Source organism: Eucyclogobius newberryi, unplaced genomic scaffold (assembly GCF_026437365.1).
Source record: "Eucyclogobius newberryi isolate DKJ021-1_F unplaced genomic scaffold, fEucNew1.0.hap1 SCAF_9, whole genome shotgun sequence".
Classification (NCBI taxonomy): Eukaryota; Metazoa; Chordata; class Actinopteri; order Gobiiformes; family Gobiidae; genus Eucyclogobius; species Eucyclogobius newberryi.
In genome coordinates, this window is record NW_027316532.1 from 33,739,229 (window position 1) to 33,764,953 (window position 25,725).

At 40.9% G+C, this 25,725-nt stretch overlaps 1 protein-coding gene across 1 annotated transcript; it reads left to right on the forward strand.

The window, feature by feature from the left end:
• Window positions 1-25,034, forward strand: ell (elongation factor RNA polymerase II). Its single transcript, XM_072439141.1, has 12 exons — window positions 1-199; window positions 10,197-10,241; window positions 16,460-16,581; window positions 17,723-17,886; window positions 19,678-19,928; window positions 19,998-20,122; window positions 21,201-21,279; window positions 21,649-22,252; window positions 22,446-22,512; window positions 22,584-22,755; window positions 22,839-22,883; window positions 22,957-25,034. Exons 1-12 carry the CDS (start codon window positions 65-67, stop codon window positions 23,059-23,061), a joined length of 1,914 nt encoding a protein of 637 aa, XP_072295242.1. The 5' UTR covers window positions 1-64; the 3' UTR covers window positions 23,062-25,034.
• Window positions 25,035-25,725: the final 691 nt, after the last annotated feature.

Below are 25,725 nucleotides of genomic sequence, written 5' to 3' on the forward strand. Positions count from 1 at the left end.
AAAGCACCGGGACTTCTCGGTTTACGACAGTGAGTGCGTGCGCGCGCGTGGGAACGGTAGCAAGATGGCGGCGCTGAAGGAGGAGCAGTGCTACGGACTGTCCTGTGGAAGAGTGAGCAATGGCAGTAATGTGTCCGTCTTTCACGTCAAACTCACTGACAGCGCCCTGAGAGCGTTCGAAGGCTTCCAAAGTGGCAAGGTAAGCGCCCGCGCGCCGCTCCGTGACATTTGCCTTTCTTTTGAAGTGAGTCCAGGGCAGCTGTGACAGGAGTGAGCTCCACACACGCACTTGAGCTGAGGCTGTGTCTTCTGTTCAGGACGAGACGGGGGGGAAAAGAGCTCGGGCTTGTAAAGTTTGCGAAGCGGCGACATGTGTCTGCGCCGTGTGCTACAGCCGGACTCACTCAGAGCTAAAGCTGTCGGTGGTTTGTCAGGCTCCGTCCGTCTGGACACTGGCCCCGTCCGTCCGAACTGTTTTTATGCTCCTGGTTTACGCGGAGAGGCTTTCATTTGAACTTATTTTAATCACATTGTGTTCTCTCAACTTGGTGGCCACGACCCAACTCGAAAACCGACATTTTTCCTGGTCTGTTCAGATGTTACTTGTAACTTTGAGTTGTCAATAGCTCCATCGTCAGCCAGGCTAAGCTAAACTAGCTGCACTTTCCCAAACGTCAAGGTATGAGTTCAAATAGGCGAGGCCTGACTTCATTGGCTGTGTATTTTTAGCTCTTATGCCACTTGCAACCTGTTTCTTTGGTTCTGTATCAAATAACAACACAGCCTCAGAGATAAAGTAACCAGTAACAGAGGAGCAACTAGAATAAAAGCCCCGGCCAACTCCCTCTTTACATTTGTACAGCAAATTGAACTAAAATCCCACTTTCATTTTTGTTCTCCTCCCTTATCTGTGTGTGGAGTTGTTTTGCAGCTTGCTTTGCTCACTGTGCAGAGAACTAGATATCTGATGATGGTCATCTAATGTTTCAGCTTCTATAAATATTTGACAGGGAAAACCTGGCCGGTCAGGAGGAAAGGGCATTATCTCTGGGCTCAGTGGCTGTGGAGCCGGACAGTGTCTCAGATAAGCCTGAACAATAAAGTGGCAGGTAATTTTGTGACACCCAGTTGCTGATTTTGTGGCCCCTAAAGTAACATACAAATCTCAACACAGTCATTACTGAAAAGGCACTGACATGGCACTGCACACTGATAAAAATCATGCTTCTCTCACCATTGTTTAGTTGTATGAAACGAAGAAGAAGAAGATAAACGTATACACTGAGTTACTCATACCTTACAATCACTACCACAATCTTTGGCTGAACAGAGACAGATCTTGAAGAGGAAGTGCTTATCAACTGTGCCTCATCTCTTCCCCAATTTCCCCCATTGCTTTTTTGTGTAACACCATTTTCTGATACACAAAGTGTATTTCCTGTTCTTATTTAGCTTCTTATAAAGACGTTTCTCATGTTGACCAGTCCGACATGGCTGCAGGTTCCAGCAGCAGATGGAGGCTGGATGGCGTATGATTTCAGGCGTTCGCTCTCCTGGCGCTACAAAGTTACAAGGTTATTGGTCATACATTGCACTGGCCAGGCCTTGGATGCACAGGTGGTGGAGGGTGAGCGGCTTAGGGCGCAGTGGAGACGAAGATAACAGTAAAGGCCGACTTGCACGGCTACATGGAAATTGACTATGTAAATCTGTAGCTAACAGTGAGTACAAGGCACAGGCTAGTTAAGTGGATGTGCTTTTAGCACATGGATGTGCTTAGCACATGGTGCACTGGCCTTTTTAATATGTACTTTAAATCCGGAAGAGTTCCAAATTATAAGATAAGATATTCCTTTATTGTCCCACATGGGGAAATTTCATTGGTGCAACGCAGGTAGATACAGAGGTAGATACAGAAGAACAGATCACTTATAGGAAGTCTGAAAAACACTTTCAGTAGAAGATCTCCTATAAATAAATAAAAACTCCCATAGACAAATAAATAAATAAATACATAAATACCATTGCATGTGATCACGACAGTAATTGCACATGAATATGTGTCACGACAGCACATAGGTTGCACATGAATTGCACATGAATTCCAACAGCAATTGCACATATGACAGAATTGCACATCAGTATTAGGTTAGGTCAGTATTGCGAGTGTTCAGTACTAACAGTTTTTGTTATAAAGTCTGACAGCAGCAGGAAGGAAAGACCTACAGAACCTTTCCTTGTGCTAGGCCTGCGAGATGTGGCAGTGACAATCAAATCATGATCTGATTTCATAGCAGTTTGTTCATGTTTGATGCACTTTTCCTCCTATTGGAGTGATGGGTGGATTTAACTTGACTTAAGTTATGGCTTAATAACTTATATAAAAGATAGAACAATGATCTTGGATCTTGATTTTTAGCATATTACCATTGGTGCCTGTCCTAAGCATTGATAAATGCAAATTGTTCTCAATTCCCCCTAAAAAGGGGTATTTTAATGTGGTCCATGTGTCATTTTAGATGACGCAAAAGATTCTGCCTTGTTATCAAAGCACATCATGTTTAGAGCGCATGGTGTTGTGTCGAGAGTCGTTTAAGGACATTTTGCTATAAGTCTATGGCTCCAGAAGTCATGACAGTCAGCTGGTCTGTGTTTATTTGTGAGAAGAGGGTAAGAGGTGGGGCTTACAGACTGCGACATCAGACAGGAAGTGACTAAGGCCACTCCAACGTCACTGAGCTCCGGCTGTGGACAGAACTGTGAGGAATGGGCAGAGTCATGCTTCTGATGAATCTTCCATGATGTAAGCAGTGGTGTGGATCTTTGGGAAATGGTTAAATACCTGAAGGAGCATACGCCTCAACAGAAGCTCATGCTCCAGTTTGTCCCACGTCACTCACCTCTTTATCCCCATTTCCTGTCTTACTCTGTTTGTTGCTATAAATAAATGAAAAGGGTAAAAATAAGAAGTTTAGCTATAATTATGACTGCCACGTTTGTTTTTTGTTCTTGTTTACTGAAAAAGTAGGAAACTTGCCTAGTTTCTGACAAAAAAAACATAAGACATTTTGTAGTGATCTCGAAACAAAGAAGAAACATTTGAATAAATACTTAACCGTTTCCTGTATATCATTTTAGATTAAATGTGCTTTGTTAGTTTACACTGCTTAATGATATTTACTCTTTCTGGAGTATGTCTTGTAAGTGGATCCCCTGGTCTAGGACCCCTGTACTTGTGTTTTGGGGGTCTCCTGTGGCTGTGAGGCTGTAATGGAGATGTAGTGAGGATAAAGCTAGAGCTTGCTCTGTCCGTCTTGTGCTTGGGTTATTTAAAGAATGCTGAGTCCTTATTTTACAGAGCTCTGTGCTACAGATGACCACAGCTCCTCAGGCCAAATATGACTCTAAATGTCAGTGTGGGGGACCATGGTAACCTGGTGTCACTGCACACCGATCACGTTGACTCACCAATGTCCTATTCTGTGTTGCGTAAGCGCCAGTGTGCTCTTTGCGCCACAAATAATATTTGTTTGTAATTCTATATATTACCTAAGCACATTCTGCTGGATATGAGCTTATCGGCTCATAAGATGAACAGGTGGATGCACTGTAGGGTTTACAAAGTGTAGTGTTTTAAACTATTTAGCCCTTTTCATTTACACAAACATAAAGCTATGAGTCTTTTGTGAAAGGTAAACAGTTCATAGAAGTATTATTAGAAAAATGCAGGTGGCAGAGCTGGCTACTGCCCTGTATCTGCCCTTGTGTGTTTTTTCTCCAGTACAACTACGGTAGAGTTTTTCAGGTTGTACAAGTTCTGGAGAGCTAGAGGCTTAAAGTTTAACACGCATCACTCTTAAGGCATCAACCTTCTGATAAGGGTTCACGCAAGTTCCAAAGAACTTAATACATTAAATGGCTTGAATATTTCCCAAATTCGGGTATAAATTACTCAGAATTGCTTCGGCAATATTGCACTGTGTCAATCACAAAGCCTGGACACGTTGGGTTTGGCCGTTCAGTTCAAATCTCTCAGGAATGTCTCTGTTTCACCCTGATAAAACAGCTGAGCAGCTGGACTCTGGCCAAAGCTTTACAGCTCAATTATGGCACTGAGAGAACTACTGTTCCATAGCTCATACACAAGCCAAAATGTGTGAAATGTAAATGTCCATGTGCACAAACTACAAAGAGTGAGAGAAAGCTTCTGTTGCTGTGTGTGACCTCTGGTGACCCCATCGCAGGTCACGGTGAGCTGAGACTACATCTGCTGCAGCTGCAACACTCATTTGTTTAGGTCTGGGCCACATGGACAAGATACATTTTATTTTTTCTCAATTCCCAATTTCCAGTTCCCAATCCGAATCTGATCATTTATTATGAAAAACAAACGCACTTTAATAATTACATCTGTTTATCACACACAATGATTCCAAACCTCGACCTCAGTTAAAAACACCGCCCCAGTATTGCTCTCCAAATGATTAGATCTCGATTGAATTGGCCAGTCATCAAATGTATCTTTTACTTTAGTTTATTTGGAGGAAAATGCTATCACACAAAGCTCACACTCAGTTTGGTCAGCATGTTCCAGACCCAAAGCTGTGAGTTGGGCAGATGGTCAAGTCCCACCACACCGTTTTACTGTGTTTTGTACCTTTTACTTGACTGATAGTTCACTTACCTGGCCCTAAACGAAGAGACTGACCCAATGATTTAAGTTGAAAGAGTTCAAAAGTGTCTTTAGTTCAGACATTGAGGCCTGAGTGTAGCCCGTTGTAGAAAAGGTTGTTATAAATGAAAGTACTGTAGCCGAGTTAACCCTGCCTTGCCCTGTCAGTTTCCCCTCACACCAGAGGTCCATGGCACAAAGGGATGTTCTTTTCTCTGGGTGGTGGAAGCCCTCATCAGAGCTCTAAACGCCTGGCTGTGGCGGCGGCAGCAGTGCGGGGCTTTGAGCTCCGCTATTTCTGTGCCTCCGCTCCAAAACAAAGAGCTCTTTGGCAGCAGGGCAAAGAGTGGGACCTGGACTTCTGTGTCACCGTTTCTTGCATTAAGCCGCACTATGAATAGAGCTGTGTAAAGACATTTGTTCACAAGCTTGTAGTGTTTCTAAAGTTCACTTCTCCAGACCTGCAGCTAGAGGCAAACAATCACAATAGCAGGTAGAAGTTGGCAGATTGTCAAAATATGAATAATATTGTGAATTTTGGAGCAAAATCTGAATATCAACTATATCGCTTATAATGAAAAATGCTGAATTATTATTTTTTGTTAGTTTTGCCATTTCACACTTGTTTAATAGTAAATCTAATCCATAATCCAGGCTTTAGCGCATTTGTTAAATTTGCATATATTTGACTGGTATTGAAATAGAGAAGCATGTTTTTGGTTACATAAGAGTGTTTTTTTATCTCAATTTGGTTGTATTGATTTATATCTAGTATTTTTTTTTATCAAACTGGAGATTAACTTTATCCACACGTTGGCAAAAGTTCAACAAACACGGTTATCACTGACACTGAGCAGCCGTAAACGCTGCCCTGAACTCTTCGCTTAAACACTTTTATGGAGCTTATCAGATTAGCCGGCGCTCAGTGTTGTGACGATATGACATTTGTGTGACTTTCTCTCGGCGAGCACTTAAACTACTTTGTCACTACTCGAGATGTCCCGACGCAAAGCCCCCGCTCCTCTGCCTGGCGTTTCCTGCCGCCGGCCCTTCCCGCCCCTCGCCAGGTGCTCCTCTGGCCCTAAGGTTTGCCCCGTGGAACATTCTGGGCTCAGGTCCCACAGAATAGTGACATGTCAGCAGCCCATTCAAATGAACGGGCTGAGTGTAGCAGTATGTTAGCTCTGCTGCGAGCGCGAGGAGGGGGAGGGGAGAGCTAAAAGGGGTGCAGTGTAAAACGTTGCAGGGTTTGTAAGCTCCATGAAAGGTATTGGTGCTCCTGGATAAGCCGAGACCCCTGAGGGCACATCGTAAGAATACGGGCAAGAGGGGGCCCGTCACTCAATGTGGGGTGGAATATTTTGTCTTATTTGGGATGATGACATCAGACGACACGCTCCACACATCACCTTCTTTATGTGCTGTGCGTGTTTGCAGTTGGCAGTAGAAACATCGAAAAATGTATAATGTTGCAATTGTTGGTTCAGAGATGTGCAAAAATGAATGGAGTGTGTCGTGTATGATTTTTAAAACCATTAAAAATATCTCAAATATAGATGTAAAAGTGCAGTTTAGTCTCCCAAAGGTATAAAGTGTTATTTCTGCCATTTTGTGATTCAATTTAAGCTCTGTAAAAGTTCTGTTTCTAAATTAAGACATTTACTGGCTCAGTTAAAGAATTATCCAAAGATAGATTGATTTTTGTCTAAGCATAGAATATATGTATCAACACTAAGGCTGCACCTATCGATTATTTAATAATCGACTAGTTTAGCGATTGTTCTTTTGGTTAATCAATTAGTTCTATAGAACACGAAATGCTTGTAAATATCCGATTTTTTTACTCAATTTGACACAATCTGAAGCTGTGGCGATGCGGCTTGAGAACTTCCTGGTTTATAATTACAGGCAAAATGATTTTGATCAAAAACATTAAATGTACATGATTGTCTTTTAGCAGTAAACCCTACTTTGTATAAGTCATAAAACCTATTTTCTGCGTATACTCCAGATATCAATTATTCGATTACCAAAACTTAAACTACTGGTTACGATTATTTAACTTGTTTGAATCAAGACTCGTGTCGGTGAATTGCAGCTGCTGTTCAGTTTGTGCTGTTCTAAATGTGGAGAGTTTTGTCAGAAAGAACATCGAGAGGAAAACCTCCATCAAATCAGTTTTTGAATCAAAGAATGCTGGAAAGTGAGACATGTGCCAAACCCACAAGATTGTTTTAAAAAATGTTGTATTGGTTCAATCCCAGCACTGACCGTTCTTCTGCTGTTGTCCTGGGGAATTAACCATAAATATCAGTTCATATCCGGGTGGGAGGATTACACTGCAGCTTTTTTAGGGATGTCAAGATTACTCAGTTAATCAATAATCGTGATCACAAATGTGTTTGAGAGAAAGAAAAAAAATTGTAATTGGGAGAATTGTTTACAACGATGAGTAATTTCTGTTTAGTCTTAATGCCACAACAGTAGAACATATGCTTAAAGCACTTTTTTATCTGGACATTTGTGGCTTGCAGAGAATGGTGACTCTTGATTGAAGGGAAATAAAGGACGTCTCTGTTGTTGGGTCATGGTGTCAGTAATCATAAAATTGTGATGTTCCTTCTCACAATCTAAAATGTGAAATTTCCATACATTTAGCTGTTCTTTGACCATTTTGTTACAATACAGCCTACTACTACTTCATATTCTGATTGAGCATACATAAAAACAATTTCAATACGTTCTTTTGAAGGGGACATTCCAGTACTGTACCAAGGACACCCCCGGCTCAGTGTTCTTTCACCCACATCAACAGAGGTTGTACTCTCTACAACGTGGTCAGACTTGAATGAACAATACCCCAAGGTGTTGAGCGTTCAAGTCTCCGGGTCCTGATGGTAAATAAATGCCTCCTGCATTAGACGTCCAGTGTAAAGCCTCTATTTACACTCTGGACTACTTCATTTACACGTATACAAATACTGTAAACCATTATCCAGATGCTAGTTCACACTAAAACCATTATAAAGTAAGATGCTCATCAATGTTATTACTTTAAAAAAATCAAACATGACAACGTTGAACCTTTCCTGAATAGTTTTAGAATAGTCTTGAGCTTTATCCGGACTAGTACAAGTCTAGTAGTACAAGTCTAGTAGTACAAGTCCACATGATGATCCTAAGTAACAATTATTGTGCATTGAAAGTTATACATTATTATCATATTTATATTGTAGTCTATCCATCCATTCATCTTCTTCCACTTATCGGGGGCCAGGTCATGGGGCAGCAGTCTAAGTCCCAGACTTCCCTCACCCCAGACACTTCCTCCAGAGGATCCCGAGGCATTCCCAGGCCAGCGAGAGACATAGTCCCTCCAGCGGGAGAACTGATGTCAGGGACACCTCAGCTGGCTCCTTTCGACATGGAGGAGCAGCGGCTCTACTCCAAACTCCCCTCGTGTGACTGAGCTCCTCACCTTATCTCTAAGGAAGCGCTCAGCCACCCTGCGGAGGAAACTCATTTCGACCGCTTGTATCCGCGATCTTGTCCTTTCGGTCATTACCCAGAGCTCATGACCATAGGTGAGGGTAGGAACATAGATTGACCGGAAAATCGAAAGCTTTGCCTTTAACCTCAGCTCCTTCTTTACCACAACAGTCCGATGCAGCGACTGCATCACTGCAGACGCTGCACTGATCCGCCTGTCGATCTCATGCTCCATCCTTCCCTCACTCGTGAACAAGACCCCGAGATACTTGAACTCCTCCACTTGGGGCAAGGACTCCTCACCCACCTGGAGAGAGCAAGCCACCTTTTTCCTGTTGAGAACCATGGCCTCGGATTTGGAGGTGCTGATTCTCATCCCAGCCGCTTCACACTCGGCTGCAAACCGTCCCAGCGCATGTTGCAGGTCCAGGTTTGATGGAGCCATCAGGACAACATCTGCAAACAGCAGAAATTAGATCCTCCGACCCCTGACTGCGCCTAGAAATTCTGTTTCTAAAAACAATGAACGGAACTGGTGCTATTGTAGGCTGTAATGAAGTATAAAATTATTGTTTGTTTGTGCCGTCATGATATTTCAATCTATCACCAACCACTAGCATTAGTGTTTTCCCTGTAAGTCTAAATCCAGAGCTGTTCTTTCATCAGACGTGCTAATGCTACAGGAAGGTGTGTTTATAATTTGGCAACATTTATGCCTGAGGGGATTTTATAAACTCTTACAGTTCATATTACATTTCCACTGTGTCAGAGCCACTTGATTCACTTCGGTTCATCTGTTGTCTTTTTATATTGTGTTTATTATTTTCTTTGAGTCATTTGGCCGTCTTGGTAAGGAGAATGTGCCGACTCTGATATCCTGCTCTAGACCATTTAATAACACAAAATAATTGAGTTCAGCTGCGCTTTAGTGGTAAAAGCGCACGCTGGCTGTATTAAACCTGGTTAACACGGCTCTCGTTTGGCCCTGCAAAGGTTGTGGAAATGAATTCCCCTTTCAATGCTATGAAGTGGATTTAAAGCCATCAACTTGTCAGGAAATGTCCCAAAAGATTGAACTGGCGGAGAGATTAACGTGTGTATGGTTTTTATGATGTTCAGATTTCGACTTTATATGTTGTGATTCTACCAGTTTTGAAATTTTAAATTATAGTTTTTAAACCAATCAAGTTGAAACATCTGTAGACATTTACAGGAAGTGACATCACAGCCGGGACACTCATTCCAATCATAGTTTATGCATAATTTACAGAAATTGACCACGGTACTATTTTGATGTTCTAAACTTGTTTTTGTTGTGTTTTTGGGTCAAATACAAATATTTAGACGTTGAGTTTTGACCCAGTGACTGTTGGGTAATTTTCTGGCGTGATGTCATCAATTACAACAAGGAAGTGAGATTGTAAACTGAAAAAAATGCTTCTCTGGGTTAAAAATTCAGTTATTTGCCATATAATTTGTTGTTTAGTCCAATGAGTAGTCCAACTGGTCATAGACACTTATAATCTAAGCGTTTTATTTTTGGTAATTATTAACTTGTTAACCATTGTTTTGTGGGTTTATCCTGATTGTTTGACACTATAGCTGTATTTAGAAACGTGCATAAAACCTGTGGATGGGCGATATATCGGTTCCTAGATCAGTTCTGTTGATCTGAAAGTTTTCCCACATTGGTATTTTTCAGATTTTGTATCTTACTCTATTTTATTTTTAGTGTTTCCAATTTGAGTGTGCCCGTGTGTTATTAGTCTGTTCAAAAAGGAAGTGTGATGCACTGAGCATAAACAGAATGTGTAAAAATGTGTTGTGTGCAAATATATTCCTTTTATCAAAGTTGGACTCCTCAACAACACAAACTGAGGGCACAGCGCTGACACTCCTGAGGCATTGGCCGTTTCACCCTTTTCTTATTGCATTATCCTTCCTCCAACGAGAACACCAGTGCACTCAGAAGCACTTTATTCTGTATTAGATGTCATTAAATTTATGCTACAATAATGGCCTTTCTCTCTTACAGGTGCTGTCATCGCGACCATTGATCAGATTTAATGGAAACCAAGGGGTAAGTGTCATTTATTCACTTCCTTTATGGCTTCAGGTTCTGTACACACTATACAGACGTACGGCTGTTTTAACTGCATCTTCTTGTAGGCTTTCAAGCGTAGTTGCAGTTGTACTATAAGTCACTGCATGGCTCAGTCACTTTAAAAAGTTGATGATGGTTGACACAAAGTTAAAGGTATAACTTCATATTATGGAGCGATACATAATTGTGATCGCTTAAAATGTTGATTCACACCGGTTCTGTTTAATAATGCTCAAAGCTCAAACACAGTCACACGGGCTCTTCTATTCCCCACCCACTCCCTCTATTGGTCAAGTGAGTGACGAACCAATCACAGTGAAGTGTGAACTCTCTCACATGAGGAAGCGTTTGTTTTAGAAAGCTTATAATTTCAAGGCGAAAAGTTGCTAAGTAAGAATGATAAGACAAACAAAAGAATGACCTTGCCTCTAAGAAAATCCCAAAAGAAAGGTTTGCTCCACCCGTCCACTATTTCCACTGTATCATGCACCGAAGCAAGCGTTCAAAACCTTCACTGAAACACTCCTGTCAAGCGATCCGGTACAGAATATACAGAATATTTAGATAAACTTTGCCGATATTTTTACAACGATATGTACCGTACTTTGTAGGCTGTACAGTGCTGCTGAATAAAAGGGCACACAATTTAGGAAGAAAATGGAATTTGTCCATAGACGGGCTGCACCTGACAATAAGCCACAGGTGCCTGTGTTGTAACATGAGATATTTACACAGAAATATGTTCCATGGTAGTGACGCAGGGGTCAGGTCTGGCCAAGACACTCATTTCAATGTAGCAGGTTCTAAACTGCAGACCGCCGTATATGGCATGTCCTTTGCGTTTTACCACATCTAGATTCACTTCCTCAATAGACTCATTTCTCCGTGAATATGAGTCTGAATAAAACAGCATTTTAAGCTTAAAATATAGAAAACACGTATCCCTTGGACCGAGCTTCCACTGGCGTCTTGGTGGACAAATGTATGTACTGCAGCTTTTCACACCTAAAATCATTTCTCTTCACTCCTTCACTGTCTAAATGCAGATCGAATTAAAGTTTTAGCAAAGTTTTGATATCTCTTTTACACGAGCGTAGTAAGTGTACATTCAGTCTATGCTCTGCTGAAAAAGCTACAGGAGCCTCTTGTTCCTGTTCTGAGCTCATAAATGCAGGACAAACCGGTTTCCTCTCGCAGAAGTGTGCTGCCTCGATTTGTGCTCTGATCGGCCTTCTGCACGCAACATGCAAATGACTCGCGATCGCAAAATATTAACACTTTAAGGCCTCATGTATATCTACAGAAGAAACTCAGAAAATTGTGCACATTTACTTCCTCTGCAGTGTAGTGCAACGTGTCAGCAGGCAGCACAGTGCCATGTAGTGATGGCCAAATGCACGTACTGCAGCTTTTTACACCTAAAATAGTTTCTCTTCACTCTTAATCCTTTTACATCTAAATGCAGATCGAATTGGGCTTGATTGATGCGTATTTCTAACCAGAGTGATTGTGTAAACAGGGCCCAAGAGAGCAGTGTAGTCCCATTTTGTGCACTGTCCTCTTTGCACGCAGTTGATGAATGTATTCTTTAGGCAGAAGGTCGACCACAAAACAAAATATCGGCCTGCGCGGGAGCATAGCAGACAGTAGCCAAATCTCGAATAAGGGCACATTTCAGTCTGATATATCTATCTCTGCTCCTGTCTTTTCCATTTGAGTTAGTTTGATCATAGTAATCCATCAACCTATTGGCATAGACAATCTTTCCCTTGTGGAGTAGTTTGTGAACACAGGCCTGGATCCTTCTAGGCTTGGTTAAGATGGCTTGAATTTGACTTGTTCAAAAAAATGATAAGTTTCCCCACAGGCTGTGCAAGCGGCAGCCTGCCCACAGATAATTAGACGGACCTGCATCGGTAATGAAGGCCCCTAGGAAAGTTTATTTTGAAAGCTACTAGTTGCTTGTCACGAAACCTCCTACAGTTGTACCAGAGGAGGGCGAAATCTTGAACTGTGCGCAAACGTTGCATGATGAAATAACCGCGTAAGGCACCAGACGCACGGTGTTGTTGAATTCAGAAAGCGGTGTGAAAGTGGCTCATTTTTCCGACAGATGGCTCGGCACGCGTTATAAAATCCACCATTCAGTCTTCTTCATTCATATGGACAGCAGCCGCCTATGTTTTTTCTTCCAACAACAAGAAATAAAACTGATTTCAGATTGTACCAAAAGCTGCCGTAACATGTCTAATTTCTTTGTGAGGCCTTTGATGCAGGAGCTGAAGAGCGGCTCGGCACAAGTGGCTCAGTGCGACTGTGATGTTCATCTGATCAAAACACTGACAAATAATATGATAGAGGTAGAAGTAGACTTTTTTTGTTATTTTAATCATCTTCATGGACATGTATGAATGTCTTCTTTGGCACAAGAATTTATTTTGGGATTAATTAAGTGATATTTTATCTTGTTTCGTTTGTCCGGAGCCATTTTAAGTCTTCGCTTCTGCAATTCAAATTAAATGAATAGTGTAAGAACGAGTATAAGGAGCATTAAAAAGCATCAAAAAAGATATTTTTTTCCCCCCTCCTACATATTGATCCTTTACAATTTTCAATCTGTATTTGTTTTTAATACAAAATAAAATCTAACTGCTTTCAGTATTAACATTCTGAACATGAACAATTCAGACTTTTAATCAGTGCCATTTAACACACAATATGTTGGAGTTTCCTTAAGTCTGAGTCAGTAAAAGCATTGGCTGTGGACCCCTTCATTTTAAAAAAGCCACAATCTGATCATTGAACATTAGAAATGACTGACTCTCGATAAAACTCCATTCATTCATTGCGCCACACAATGTTCAGTCTACATAGAAAGGATGTATTTTCTGTAACACTCAAATAAAACACTTTTCATATCAACTTTTGCAAACGCATCCCAGAAAGCCGACCGTCCTGAGGGGCTTTCTGTGTTCAACAATCCCATCTTTTCTCTTGGGCCGGACACAGCTTTACAGAAACTTTGTGGAGATGGTCCTTCTCTACAAAAGCCATGTGAATGCACTCCTTGTTTTGTGGATGAGAATGAATCGATGACACAAGAACAAGAAGTGCTTGTGTCCATGTAAAAGATAATTACCTTGGAGAGCTGCCGTGCCCTCTGTACCCTTTTAATTTGAACCCTTTTAACGAGAGTCTGTGGTGTTTTGATTATTGCCAAATTCAAATCAATTCATTGTCGGTAAGCACTTAATATCACTGCCAGACACCACATACTTGATCATGGCAACCATTACAAACAAATTGTGACTTGCCATTTAAAATCATTATATATTTAGAATTACTTGGCAAACAATCAGGTTATTAATTTGACTAATGTCAGGCTAACGCAAACCAACATTTATTACATCAGTTTTTGAGATGAAACCATGAGCCTATGAAATGTAATCATATTTTGATTTGACTGTATTATAGATTCTCCTTGCCACATTCAAATAAACTAATAATTCCGCTTATTTCTGTCAGAAGTTACTTTAATATTGCAAAACTCAATATTTTATGTGTATCATATCTGACTATTTTTAGGTTTTCGGGTTAAAAAAAATAGGTAAAAGCCTGGGCAGTGGGGTGACTTTTTTTATTTTAAATTTGTCTATGTAGTCTGAAGCCATTTGGTGTGAAGCAGCCTTCTCATGAGTCACTGCATCTCCGGCAGCTCCTTTGTCTCTTGTCGACTCAACCCGATTCTCTGTTTCCCCATGAACATAGAGATATTCAGAGAAATGTGTTCTTCAAAATCAGACATGTTTAGACGGTCAAGAGGCTAATGAGAGAGGGACGGCATTCTTTATGTGCTGGTAAAAAAGCTTGGTGCATATTGGTCTGTTGGGTAAATCGGCACAGTTTAAGCAATACTATTTTTACCCTACATTTGGGGCTATACAACGTCCCTGATTAAAAGCCCTAACAAAATGTACAAAAAAACAAGACATTTTACATATACGGGCTGCACCTGTCAACAAGCCGCAGATGCCCACGTTGTAACGGGTCAAAAGACACAGTAATTTAAGCTACAGTTAATGATGAAAACGGAGAAAAAACAAGTTACAGTCAACAGGGGAACAAGATTTGTAATATGAATAAATGTATTATTGAACCATTTTAAGGTTTATTTTACAAATGTATGGGAAACAGTTCTGCTAAATGTGATGAGCAAGTAACTGATCATACGGACAAAATGGTCAATATTCTTCATTTGTTCTTGACAAGCTCTGACATGGGTTGGATGACACCGAATGGAAACGATAAAAACTAATTTAACCCTCAGTTCAGGCCTTCTCAATTCGACCGGACTTTTAATGGCGGCCGGCGGCCAACTGCAAAGGTGCATTTACTTCAATCTACTGTATTCTTTAGACTTTATTATTCCGAAGAAGAAGAAGAAAAAAAGTAACTTTTGAACTTGCTCTGCTACTGACCGCTCATGTGACGTCGCAAAGAATGTGTTTGCGTTCGATTCCTTTCCTCTTTTGGTCCCATGGGCTTTGAAGACAATGAAACATAAACGCAGTGGTACGAGTCAGCACCGCGCAGATGTGGGGAGTCAGAGTGATCAGAGTGACGAGATGGGGGTGGGGGTGGTCTCCTGTCCTCGTCCAGTCTCGTAGACGCACGGCTACCAAGCAGCGACATCAGTGGAAATATTAAAGCCTATAGAATGAAGCCTAAAGAATAAAGCTGTACGGTGGAAGCACCGAACGTCAAAGAAGGAGAGGAAGATGAAGAAGAGTCTCCCTGGAATAAAGCCGGTCGGTCTCTGAAACAACTATTCTACAACAAGTCACAAAGACATATCATAACCTCATGGGCTTTGTAGCACCAAAGCAATGGAAGGAGTACTTTTACGGACTACGACAGAGTCTGAGGACTACGACAAAGTCTGAGGAATAAAGTCTGGCGGTAATGCAACACTTGGATGCCAACCGCCATAAAACAACAACAACAACAACAAAGTCAAAAGTCTAAATAAGAAAGTCCAAAGGAATAAAGTCTAAACTTGGTTTCGGTAAATGCATTTTTTAAGTTGCCAGCCGCCATTAAAAGTAACACAACAGTAGTGCGTGTGTTACTGCTGTGGACCCTCAGTAGTAAACGTGATACACAGTGACGTGAAGTAACGTTAGTACGCCGTCTCCTTAAAACACTATTTACAGCAGGGAAGCTCCAATTCGGCACTGTCTCACAGACTGTGGGGTGGTGGATATCTTTATCTCCCAAGGGGGGCGTAGCTCTGCTCTACACCAATCTGTAGATGTTAAGATAAGATAAGATATTCCTTTATTGTCCCACATGGGGAAATTTCATTGATGCAACGCAGGTAGATACAGAGGTAGATACAGAAGAACAGATCACTTATAGTTACTGTAGATTCATATTTATGCTGCAAAAAAACACTGAGTGAATGAATATAATGGATTTGAAACTGGTTAAACAGGCTCACGAAGCAATAATAAAATGTATTTATTCCTAGCTGCAGCCTTCACATGTCGAACTTGTGTGAACTGGCTACGGTCTTTGCACATGTCAGAGCAGGAGCCGTCGGCTAATTGGCCCTGGTCGCTCGCTCATTAAGAAACTCTAGACTTAAGACGCCTAATTAGTCATATCCAGCTTTTCTGATTTGCTCTAGTTTATGCTCTTCATGTCCCCAACAACTACCACATTTTCCACACTTGAAGTCATTCTGGAAGTGTGGCTAGGATCATTCATACACAGTAGCTCCTCCGGTAGTCAAACTCAGAACCTTCTTGTAGTGAGGCGAGAGTGCTGCTTACTCCGCCACCCTGCCGCCAGAAAAGGGCTGCATTTCATTTGGAATACTCAAAAGCAGAATGTATAATTGCAGTACAAATGTAGTTTGGACATTCCAGGATGCAACGTCTGTCTGTTTATTGAAGAATAGTTACTGTATGATTTTGGTTTGTGGTTAGTGGAGGTTGGCAGTGCTTGGGAACCGTGGTTTACTTATGTTCTCCCAAAATGAACACCTGTCCAGACGTCGTGCATACCATCTCTGACTGGAGAATTCAGAAATCTGAAGTTATACACAACATTTCTTATTGTATTACCGGAAATGTGACTGGAAATTGTCAATTGCTGTTATAAATTAACTTTTTGTCTCTCTTTGTCAACAGAAAATCTCAATACCAAGATCAGAAACCTCTAGTGAAGCACAAACGTTTACTTTCTACCTTTCCCACGTGGGCAGAGACAACCCACAGGGCAGCTTTGACTGCATTCAGCAGTACATCACCAGGTAAAAGGCTTCTCGAGATACTGAGCGGTGCGCGGTCTTTGAGATTAAAACTCAGGATACAAATAATTAACTTTTCATATATTGGAAACTAAATGAATGCTATGCTATTTTTGCTTTGAACAGTGATAGAATGATGCAGCGTTCTGTCAATAATTTATTCAGATTGACATTTACAAATGTCCTGGGTGACACTGTTTACTCTGGAGATGTTGGATTTTTACTCTGACAGTTCGTAATTTTGATTCCCAATCCCTGTTGCCTCTCTACTTTTAAACCTCGTTTTCCTGGGTTCACTAGTTGATCTTGCGATAACTTGCTTAGGAAAACCAAGCTAATGCACATTTGCAACAGCTGCACTGCATGGATGGTAAATATTATGTTTCCAGTGCAAAATGCATCTGATACCAGCTAAATTCATTGCATTACTTAAAGACACTTAAGTGTGGAGCCTAGAGAATGGAAATAAATGCAGCAGAAACGGATTATAAACCGGAAGTCGTTTCTTGCTTACAATAGCTTTAGCCAGCGCCACATACAATTTGTGAATTGCTGAGATTTCCCTAATGGTTGAAAAGTATAATTCAGATATTTAAATGTATTATGCTTGGATGACGTGAGTTGCTCACGTAGCAGACCTGCCCCGGGATGCGGAGCATTGCACAGAGCATAGAAACATTAAAATAAGCTCAAGATGAATGGGTCAGTGTACCAGAGCCAGTCGAAATGGGCCTGCACATAAAATGTATATAAAAAAATCTACATGAAATGCCAATGTCATGCCGCTCCATGGCACAGTGAATAGCCGGGCCAGGCTCCACGTGCAGCCGGCCGCAGGGTTGTGAGTTCAATTCAAGCTCCGACAATTTCCTGCATATCCGCTCTCATCCCCATTTCATGTTGCACTGTCCTGTCCAGTAAAGCCTACGGGCCAAAAGAATACAAAAAAAACAATGTAATTATGGCAGAGGAAAGTAAGTCGGTCTTGTACTTCCTTCAGTCATGAAAAATATTTTGACAACTTGACTTGGTCCACATGTAGAAATGTACAGTACGATTGAATAATCCACAAATGGTCTGTAATTTTACATGGCATTTTTAAACCAAAAATGTATTCAATAAGTAAATTCCCTCTCTTTAACAGTGAAGGGAGCATTCAGCTGGACTGTTTGGGTGGGATACAGGACAAGATCACAGTATGTGCCACAGACGACTCCTATCAGAAGGCTAGAGAAAATATGGCCCTGGTGGAGGAGGAGACTCGCAGCAGAGGTGCCATTGTCATCAAGCCTGGGGGGAGATATGTGGGTAAGTACTGGTAGGCACTGATTTATTTTTCCCTGATGTTTATAAAATCAAAATGATAGCGCCACTTCACTTTAGGTCGTTTTCACTGTCACAAGTTAGTTCGACTTATTGGCGCTTTCGCTCTGAGAACGGTGCGATTGTCCCAGCGCAGTAAACGGCCACACTGAGACCTTAAAAAATAGGTGGTCTCAAAGCTTGTCTCGCATTCTGGTGTTGGGCGAGAGTGGTGCAAAAGTGGCCGACCTCGGGCCGATCTAAACGTGACTGCACAGTCAGCGGCGAGAGCAAAAACACTTGGTATTTGATCAAAAAGCGCTTAGATCTTGTACATGAATGGGCGTTGCAGAGCTGTCCGTCTGCAACCTGTGTGTGATGAGGCGACACTTCTGCACAGCAGGTAAAGCCTCTGTGCGCTGTTCAGATTTAACTTTTTGGCAACAGAGGAAAAAGTGGCGACAGAGGATTTTTGGCATGCAATCTGAGTCATTTCCTCGTGGCAGCCGAGTAGTTCTCCCACATGTCAATCATTCCCTGCGTCCTACTGCACACCTGCAGCCTTGTTCTGGCTCGTTCCCAGCATAGCAGCACGTTTCCCTGGCTGCGCATGCATGGTTGATATGGCGGTGTGTGTTTAGCGAGTTCCTTCAGTGTACAATACATAAAGACGCCGGCGAAAGACTGTGTTCGAGCTGGCTCAGAAGAGACGGAAATCTGAGAAGAGGAGAGATGCGATGCGATCCATAGTGCTAATAAACAAACGCACGTGTAGCAGCGGGGCTGTAGCGTGCTTCCGCACGAGGTCTGATGGTAGGCGGCTCTTGGAAAGAACTGGAGGGTGGGAGGTGAGTGTGCGTATGCGCATTTTTAAGGAGGACTAACAGTCGCTTGAGTTCTCAAATCGGCAAAAACTCCTCTTACTCCTTTAACCTTTTAAGACTCATGTCGGCGTAATCCCTCATTTGTCCAGGGGTGTTCCATTGTAGAAAAAGATTCAATTGTCATCTTTTTTTTTTAAATGATACGTTTCGACTCTCATCCTAGAGTCATTCTTGCAGTCTTTGATTCGCAGTCCAGGTGACTACAACTGAATCTTTTTCTACTTTAAGACACATCATACTTCTGATATTTTGTATTAAACTGTAACATGGTAGGTCATAGTTTGTTCAATGTAAACCGCTATATTCATCTAAACCTGCTTAGTAATAGAAACAAGTCCATTGACTTCCTGTTCAAAATGCAGAACTGAAGCGCCCACAACTTCACAGTGATGTTTCACTAAAGCGAGATGAATGTTGAAAAATGGTTTAGTGATTTTTTTTTTTTAAATCCTAAACGTATAATCTGCAGTCTGCCCTCCTCTTACTACTTATTATTAAAAAAGGTTCAGCTGGCAGAGGTTTGGGGTAGGTGAAAACAAAAAAATTCCCAGCACTTTGTTGACTTTCAAAGACAAATGTTTAATATAATAATAATAATTATTATTATATTAATAATAATAATAATATTATTATTAATATTATTATTAATATTATTAATAATATTATTAATAATAATAATATTATTAATAATATTAATAATAATATTATTAATAATATTAATATTAATGATGATGATGATGATGATGATGATGATGATGATGATGATGATGATGATGATGATGATGATGATGATGATGATGATGATGATGATGATGATGATGATGATACACTTGGGAGTGACTGATTCTTTTTAGTTATTAAAGGATTTGAACACTGTTAAATAGTCTGAACATTATTGTTTTCTGTCTCTCAGGTAAGAAAGTTCAGATCCGGAAACCGGCTCCTGGTCTTTCAGACATCGCTCCTTCACGGAGAACTTCTCGACCTGTGATCATATCCAGTGGAAATGTGAAGAAGGTTACAGCGCAACACCGACCACTGCGGGAGCGGCTCATTCACTTCCTGGCTCTTAAGCCTTACAAGAAGCCTGAGCTAATACTGAGATTGCAAAAAGATGGTCTCACGCAATCAGACAAGGAGTCTCTGGACAGCCACCTGCAACAGGTTTATAAGCTCTTATAATTACACTGATATTTGGACTTTATGATGCTAATTTTTCTACTATTTTTGCAGGTGGCTAATCTTAATGTGAAGGAAAACACCTTCACATTAAAAGACTTTATTTATAAAGAAATTCAAAAAGAGTGGCCTGGTTACACAGAAGGAGACCAACAACTTCTGAAGAGAATCCTCTTTAGGTATTTGCTTTCCCAATGTCTCAATATCTTGGTTGTTGCAGAACGTGCCTGCTGCTCTAATAGTGGAGGATGTCCCAATGGACATGGCAATGTTGTATTTTGCTAGTCTTGATATTATGAAACGCTTGACTGTTGAAACATGGCTTTGCAAACATACTGTAGAAACCATCGCCTCCACCTTCAAAACTGCGCTGTACTGAAGTAACCCATTTGTTGACAGCGGGAATGCTGGGCTGCTTTCTGTAAAAAAAAAGTGTTTTCTCAGCCCATAAATACTGAAGAAAAAAAGCGTTGTTCTCTTTTTACTTTACTACAAACTAAATGCAAGAAAGGATGTGTGTGGGACGAAACCATCTATGGTGCAATGATCATAGGTCACTGAAAGAGATTCAGTGACAATAATAGACTTAAAATCTTAAAGTGCTCTGCGCTTATACATTGCTCTTGATGGTTTAGGGTTTGTGTGGTATTTTCTGTACTTTGAACCTTTGGTCAGTTTATCAGCTCACAGGCTGAAACCACCTACTTAATACCACCTCCCCCTTTGCAGCTCCTCCATACTTTCGGAGCTAATGCAGGCAGTCACGCAGAGTAGCACAGCAACACTGTGGAACGCTCATGATGCAACAGTGTTCCAGCACACGCTGATCTGTTTGTGAGGTGGCACCAGTCCAAGGTTCAGCTCACTGCCATCTCATGTCTGGATCTTGCTCCTGCTCCTCTCAAATGTCTTGATGCAGGCACACACTCCGAACAGAGCAGGGTGGGGTTGTGATGAGGCATGGCGTAACCAACTGCCCTCTACTGATAATGACATCAGCTGTGACAGCCACAGTGCAGTGGACCCTAATAAATCTATTATCACTTATTAAATGTCTGAATGTTTTTGATAAAAACACTCAAACAGGAGCCGTGCATAGTATGTTTCAGTCTTCCTCATTCTTTGCATAGCATGGTACTTTGTAAATTAAATGTTCTTTTCCAGATAGCAAATGTGAAACCTGTCATGTCACAATCAACCTCCTGCAACTTTTGTATAAAGGTACAGAACTCAATGTGTCTATATGGACTGTTTCAGGAAGCAGACACAACCCCCTCCACCTCCACCTCCGCCAGAGAGCCCACCCAAAGAGCAGCCCAGTAGTTCTCCATCTCAGGTAAATTGCCTGTTTCTTGATTCACAGTGACTTCTACATGAGTTCGTTATTTAATTTAGTTTTTAGATGTTCTGGTATATTTTCTGCGCCATACACTACTGCAACGGCAGCAGCACTGACCATTGTTTTCATTTTTTTTTTATTTTTTTTATTTCTCACCATACAGCAATTGGCACAGATAGTTTTTATATAATTCTATTTTTATAAAAGATGTTGTCCCCTCTTACTATTTTAATGTGTAATTACTCCATTCTGAAGTGAAAGGGATGCAAGTCCAAATTTCAGTTTTGGCAGTGGTCATGCAGTGTAACCCAGGGTATACATTTTTTTGGTTCTTGTGTTTGCTCACAAAGACTCTTTCCCTCCCAGAAACGACCTGCTGCTGACTTTATTGACCCTCTTGCCAACAAAAAGCCTAGAATATCACACCTCGCCAACAAGGCTGAAAAAGCCCCTGTAAATGGCCGACTAGGCTCATCCAATGGGAAAGCCGAAGCCCAGTTGGGAGTGTCTGCTTCTCTGTTGGACTCTGGTGTGACGACCAGCACCCAGCCGCTGCCAGCACTGGACATCCCTCGCCCATTTGAAGCACTTTCGGACGTCAGTAATGATTCCAGTCATAATGGCCGTGATTGTGACTCTCATGAAAGTGCAGAGAGACTGTGTCCAGCACCTTCCCCCTTCTTGGGCCCAGCAACAATGCCAATCCCCAGCATCAGCACGTCTTCCCCTGGACACAACGTCCTGAATGCGGCTCGAGACCAGAGTCCTACTTCCTTAAACAACAAGTCAAAAAAGAAGTCCAAAAAACATAAAGATAAAGACAAGACCAAAGACCGAGAAAGGGCCAAAGAAAAGGCTCAAGAAAAGGAGAAGCAGAGAAAACTTCATGAAGAACGAGCGCCTGAGCCCAGTGTGTGTGAGGCGAGTCCTGACGACCTGAAGAGCAACAGTATTCCACACAGAAGCACAGGTGAGCCCTACTTTTCTCCCCAAAATACATAAAACATTACACCTGGGTATTGAAAATGCGCTGTCCATGCCAATCTTTTTCTGGAGGTATCTGGAGACCCCTGCTGTTGGGTTTTGGATCTACTTGTGTGTATATATGTATATGTAGATATAGAGATATAATCTATCAAATGTATCTTATTTATTTTCTTCAGCTATGAATGGAATGTGCAACATTACCAGTATTCCTTTGTCAACCCCTGAGGTGGCTGACTATTTATTGTAAGTACTGTGATATATTTTGTATCATCCTAGTTATCTTTGAGTTACAACGTTTTTCTTTCTGACTTTAGGAAGTACACAGTGATTGGCTCCCCTGAGCAGCGTCAAAAGTATAAAAATGATTTCAATGCAGAATACACCGAGTACAGGGGCCTGCACGCGCGGATAGAGGGCATCACACGGCAGTTCACAGTGCTAGACAATGAGCTGAAACAGCTCCAGCAAGGCACAGACAAGTACAAGGTGCATTTTCTTCACCACGCACAAATAAAATGCTTAATATTACTTGTGTATCATACTTACCAAAGTCCACACTGTTTTTGCAGACAATCCATAATCAGATTCTTCAAGAGTACCATAAAATCAAAAAGGTAAACCTACACACAAAACTACATTAGTCTGCTTAAACTAAATAAGTATAATGAAACCTTTCTTTTCTTTCAGTCTAATCCCAACTATAGTCAAGAGAAGAATCGCTGTGAATATCTACACAACAAACTGGCACATATTAAGAAACTTATCGCCGAATATGATCAACAGCAACTTTAAGAGTTTCCCTGGATTCTGTTTGCTTTTTAAAATCCTCATGAGAGACGCCATGAAGGGAATGTAGCCTTATTAGGGCTGAAGGCTCTTGTGGGCAATAAACTGGACACCTTCGTCTTTTTTTTATTTTTTATTTCTTTTGATGGATCGTATGGCTGTAGTTGCCACACCCATCATAGTTACAATGCATCCCAGCCTGCGTTTAGTGCAGTGGTGAAGGACTCAAACCTACACCATTTTGTGAACTACTATACAATCTTCGAAACTGGAAAGGAGGGGACACTTTCTTGAAATTGAGAGATAAGTGCACGTAAAGCAGCAGATTTATTTTGAATAATAGAATGACACATCAGTTTTGATGTTTATAATTAATTAATTTTCTGTTTCCACTATTTATTTTGACACTTATTTGGGGGGGTGAGTCCGCTCCAAACGCCTCAGTATCAGTACTTAAAAACTGTCCGTGCTTTCCCTTTCATCTTGAATGTCAGCCAGTATTTACCAAGAAGCTGCCTTGTCCATGAAATTGTCAATGTGTTGGCTTTTTTTTCTCTTTTAAAGAGGGACAGATATTACTGTTGAGTTAATGAAAGCATTGCTTTAAATGCACACAGCCAGAAGCAGGCCTGTGGGCTTGGCCTTTTTTCTAAATGATGTGCAGATGTCTTTAATGAGGGACGTTTCCATTTACTGAGCTTTAAACACCACCTAATTTTAACAAGGTCTACTCAGAAAAGTGGTACTTAAGGTTCATCATTTAGTTTCAAGGCACGACGCCATAAATAAACATTTAGCTCATAATTTCTCCCTTCTGGTTTAGTTTGTTGTAGCTTTTGTAGCAACCTTAATTCCACATTTTCTGACATTGTAATTCAGTATTTTCCATTTACTATTTCATGATACAAAACATTCTTTTAATTAAAAACCTTTAGTATTATTTTGGATTTCAGATATGTGTTGATTCTGCTGAAATTCTTCTAATTACACTTTTTAGATGTAAAGTTTAACCCCACAATTTTCTGCTGGGATGACTGTTAAGATGAAGCCATCTCAGTGGCTGGACTGCTCTTTACGGCCTCAGAGGAACTGTTGGCCAACTTTGCCTTTCCAGATGTGACAAAGAAGACATTACAAAGTAATTTTTCTGAAGCTCTTTCCAAACAGCCTAATGACAGAATGCTGTAGAAAATGGAGCAGGTCGAGTCAGTGCTATATTTTATGTGAATATAAAGATCAGCACCTTCTTTTGGGGGTTTCTTTGTCCATCAGGATGCATGCATTATGACAAATGTTACAAAGAACAATCCTATTATTATGACATCAATGGTGGAGATCTAGAAAAGGAATTGGCATGCAAGACATGACTTTGACCAGCATGTATACTACCAAAGTGTTACTTGAACACAGTGCTCTACCAAATGAAGAAAAAAAAAAAAAAAAAAAGAACATCTCCATTCTTGATACAGTACAACTGTGGACATCTTAATTCCTGTCAGTCCCACGCTCATGAAAGTCTCCTTTGTAGATGGGTGTTTTCTATTGTAAGGTACCAAACGTTGTGGACTCACGAGACACTACATCGATGCCCTGTCCAGAGGCGGCAGGGTTGAGGAACGGCACACTCTGCTGCAACTCTCAACAAGGAAAGTTGCATTGAAAATAGAACTATATTTTCTGAAAACACTTTTGTACACATCAATTGTTGTTGAGCTCCATTGTGAATGAGGTTTTTTTTTTTCTTTATTGGGATGTTAAATCAAGATGCCAGCACAGGAAAACTGTTGTATGTGCTGATTGTGCCAAAATGACCTGTTTATAGGTTTTTCTTTTCTTTACATACAAGCTGCTGTAAAGAATAAATAAAGTAGGCTTTGGAAAGAAGAAATGCGGGTGTAAGCCCCAAAAGCATGCTTTGTCAATACCTTAAGGGACTGGGACTGAATATATTTGTTTCAATAAAACACTTTAAATTCTCACTTGTAGCATTTTACAGCGATTGTTTACGGTTACAATAATGGGACATATTTTTTTTTGTTATTTTGCATCAAGCTGAAGAGGCAATTCAGCATTTTTCCTGGTGGTGGCAGCAGATCTAAATGCATCTCCAAAGTTTAGTTTATATATAAATATAATATATATGCATAATGTATAATATATTTCATATATTCTATATAAATACGTTTCATGAATCAAAGCAATGCCCCCTGTCCCTCGTCCCACGTATTTAGATAATGCACCACCTTTTGGTAGTACATCATTGGTATAATAAGGCCTAGGGATATTTACACAAATATGGTAAATCAACACTTTTTGGGTGTAATATGTGATTTTATTACTTATCCAAGCACCAACTGTGATTTAAGGGATAAAGATGAAAAAGAATACGGGTTTATTGCAGTTTAATGAGCCTAAATGTGGGACAGATTTGACTACTACTTGAGGTGGTCGCCCTAAAGGCCACTAGAGGACCAGTTTGTGGCTTTGACATTTGACGATCAGGATCAGCCTGCATGGCTGAGTGGGACGGGTCAGTAGGTTCACTTATGCGACCCTCCCCCTTCACCACACCACTGTTTACACACACAAGAGCCCTAAACGCTTTATAACCGCTTTGCCTCTATTAGGCCTTTTCCAGGTGAGGACTTCCACAGCTTATAGTGTGGAATA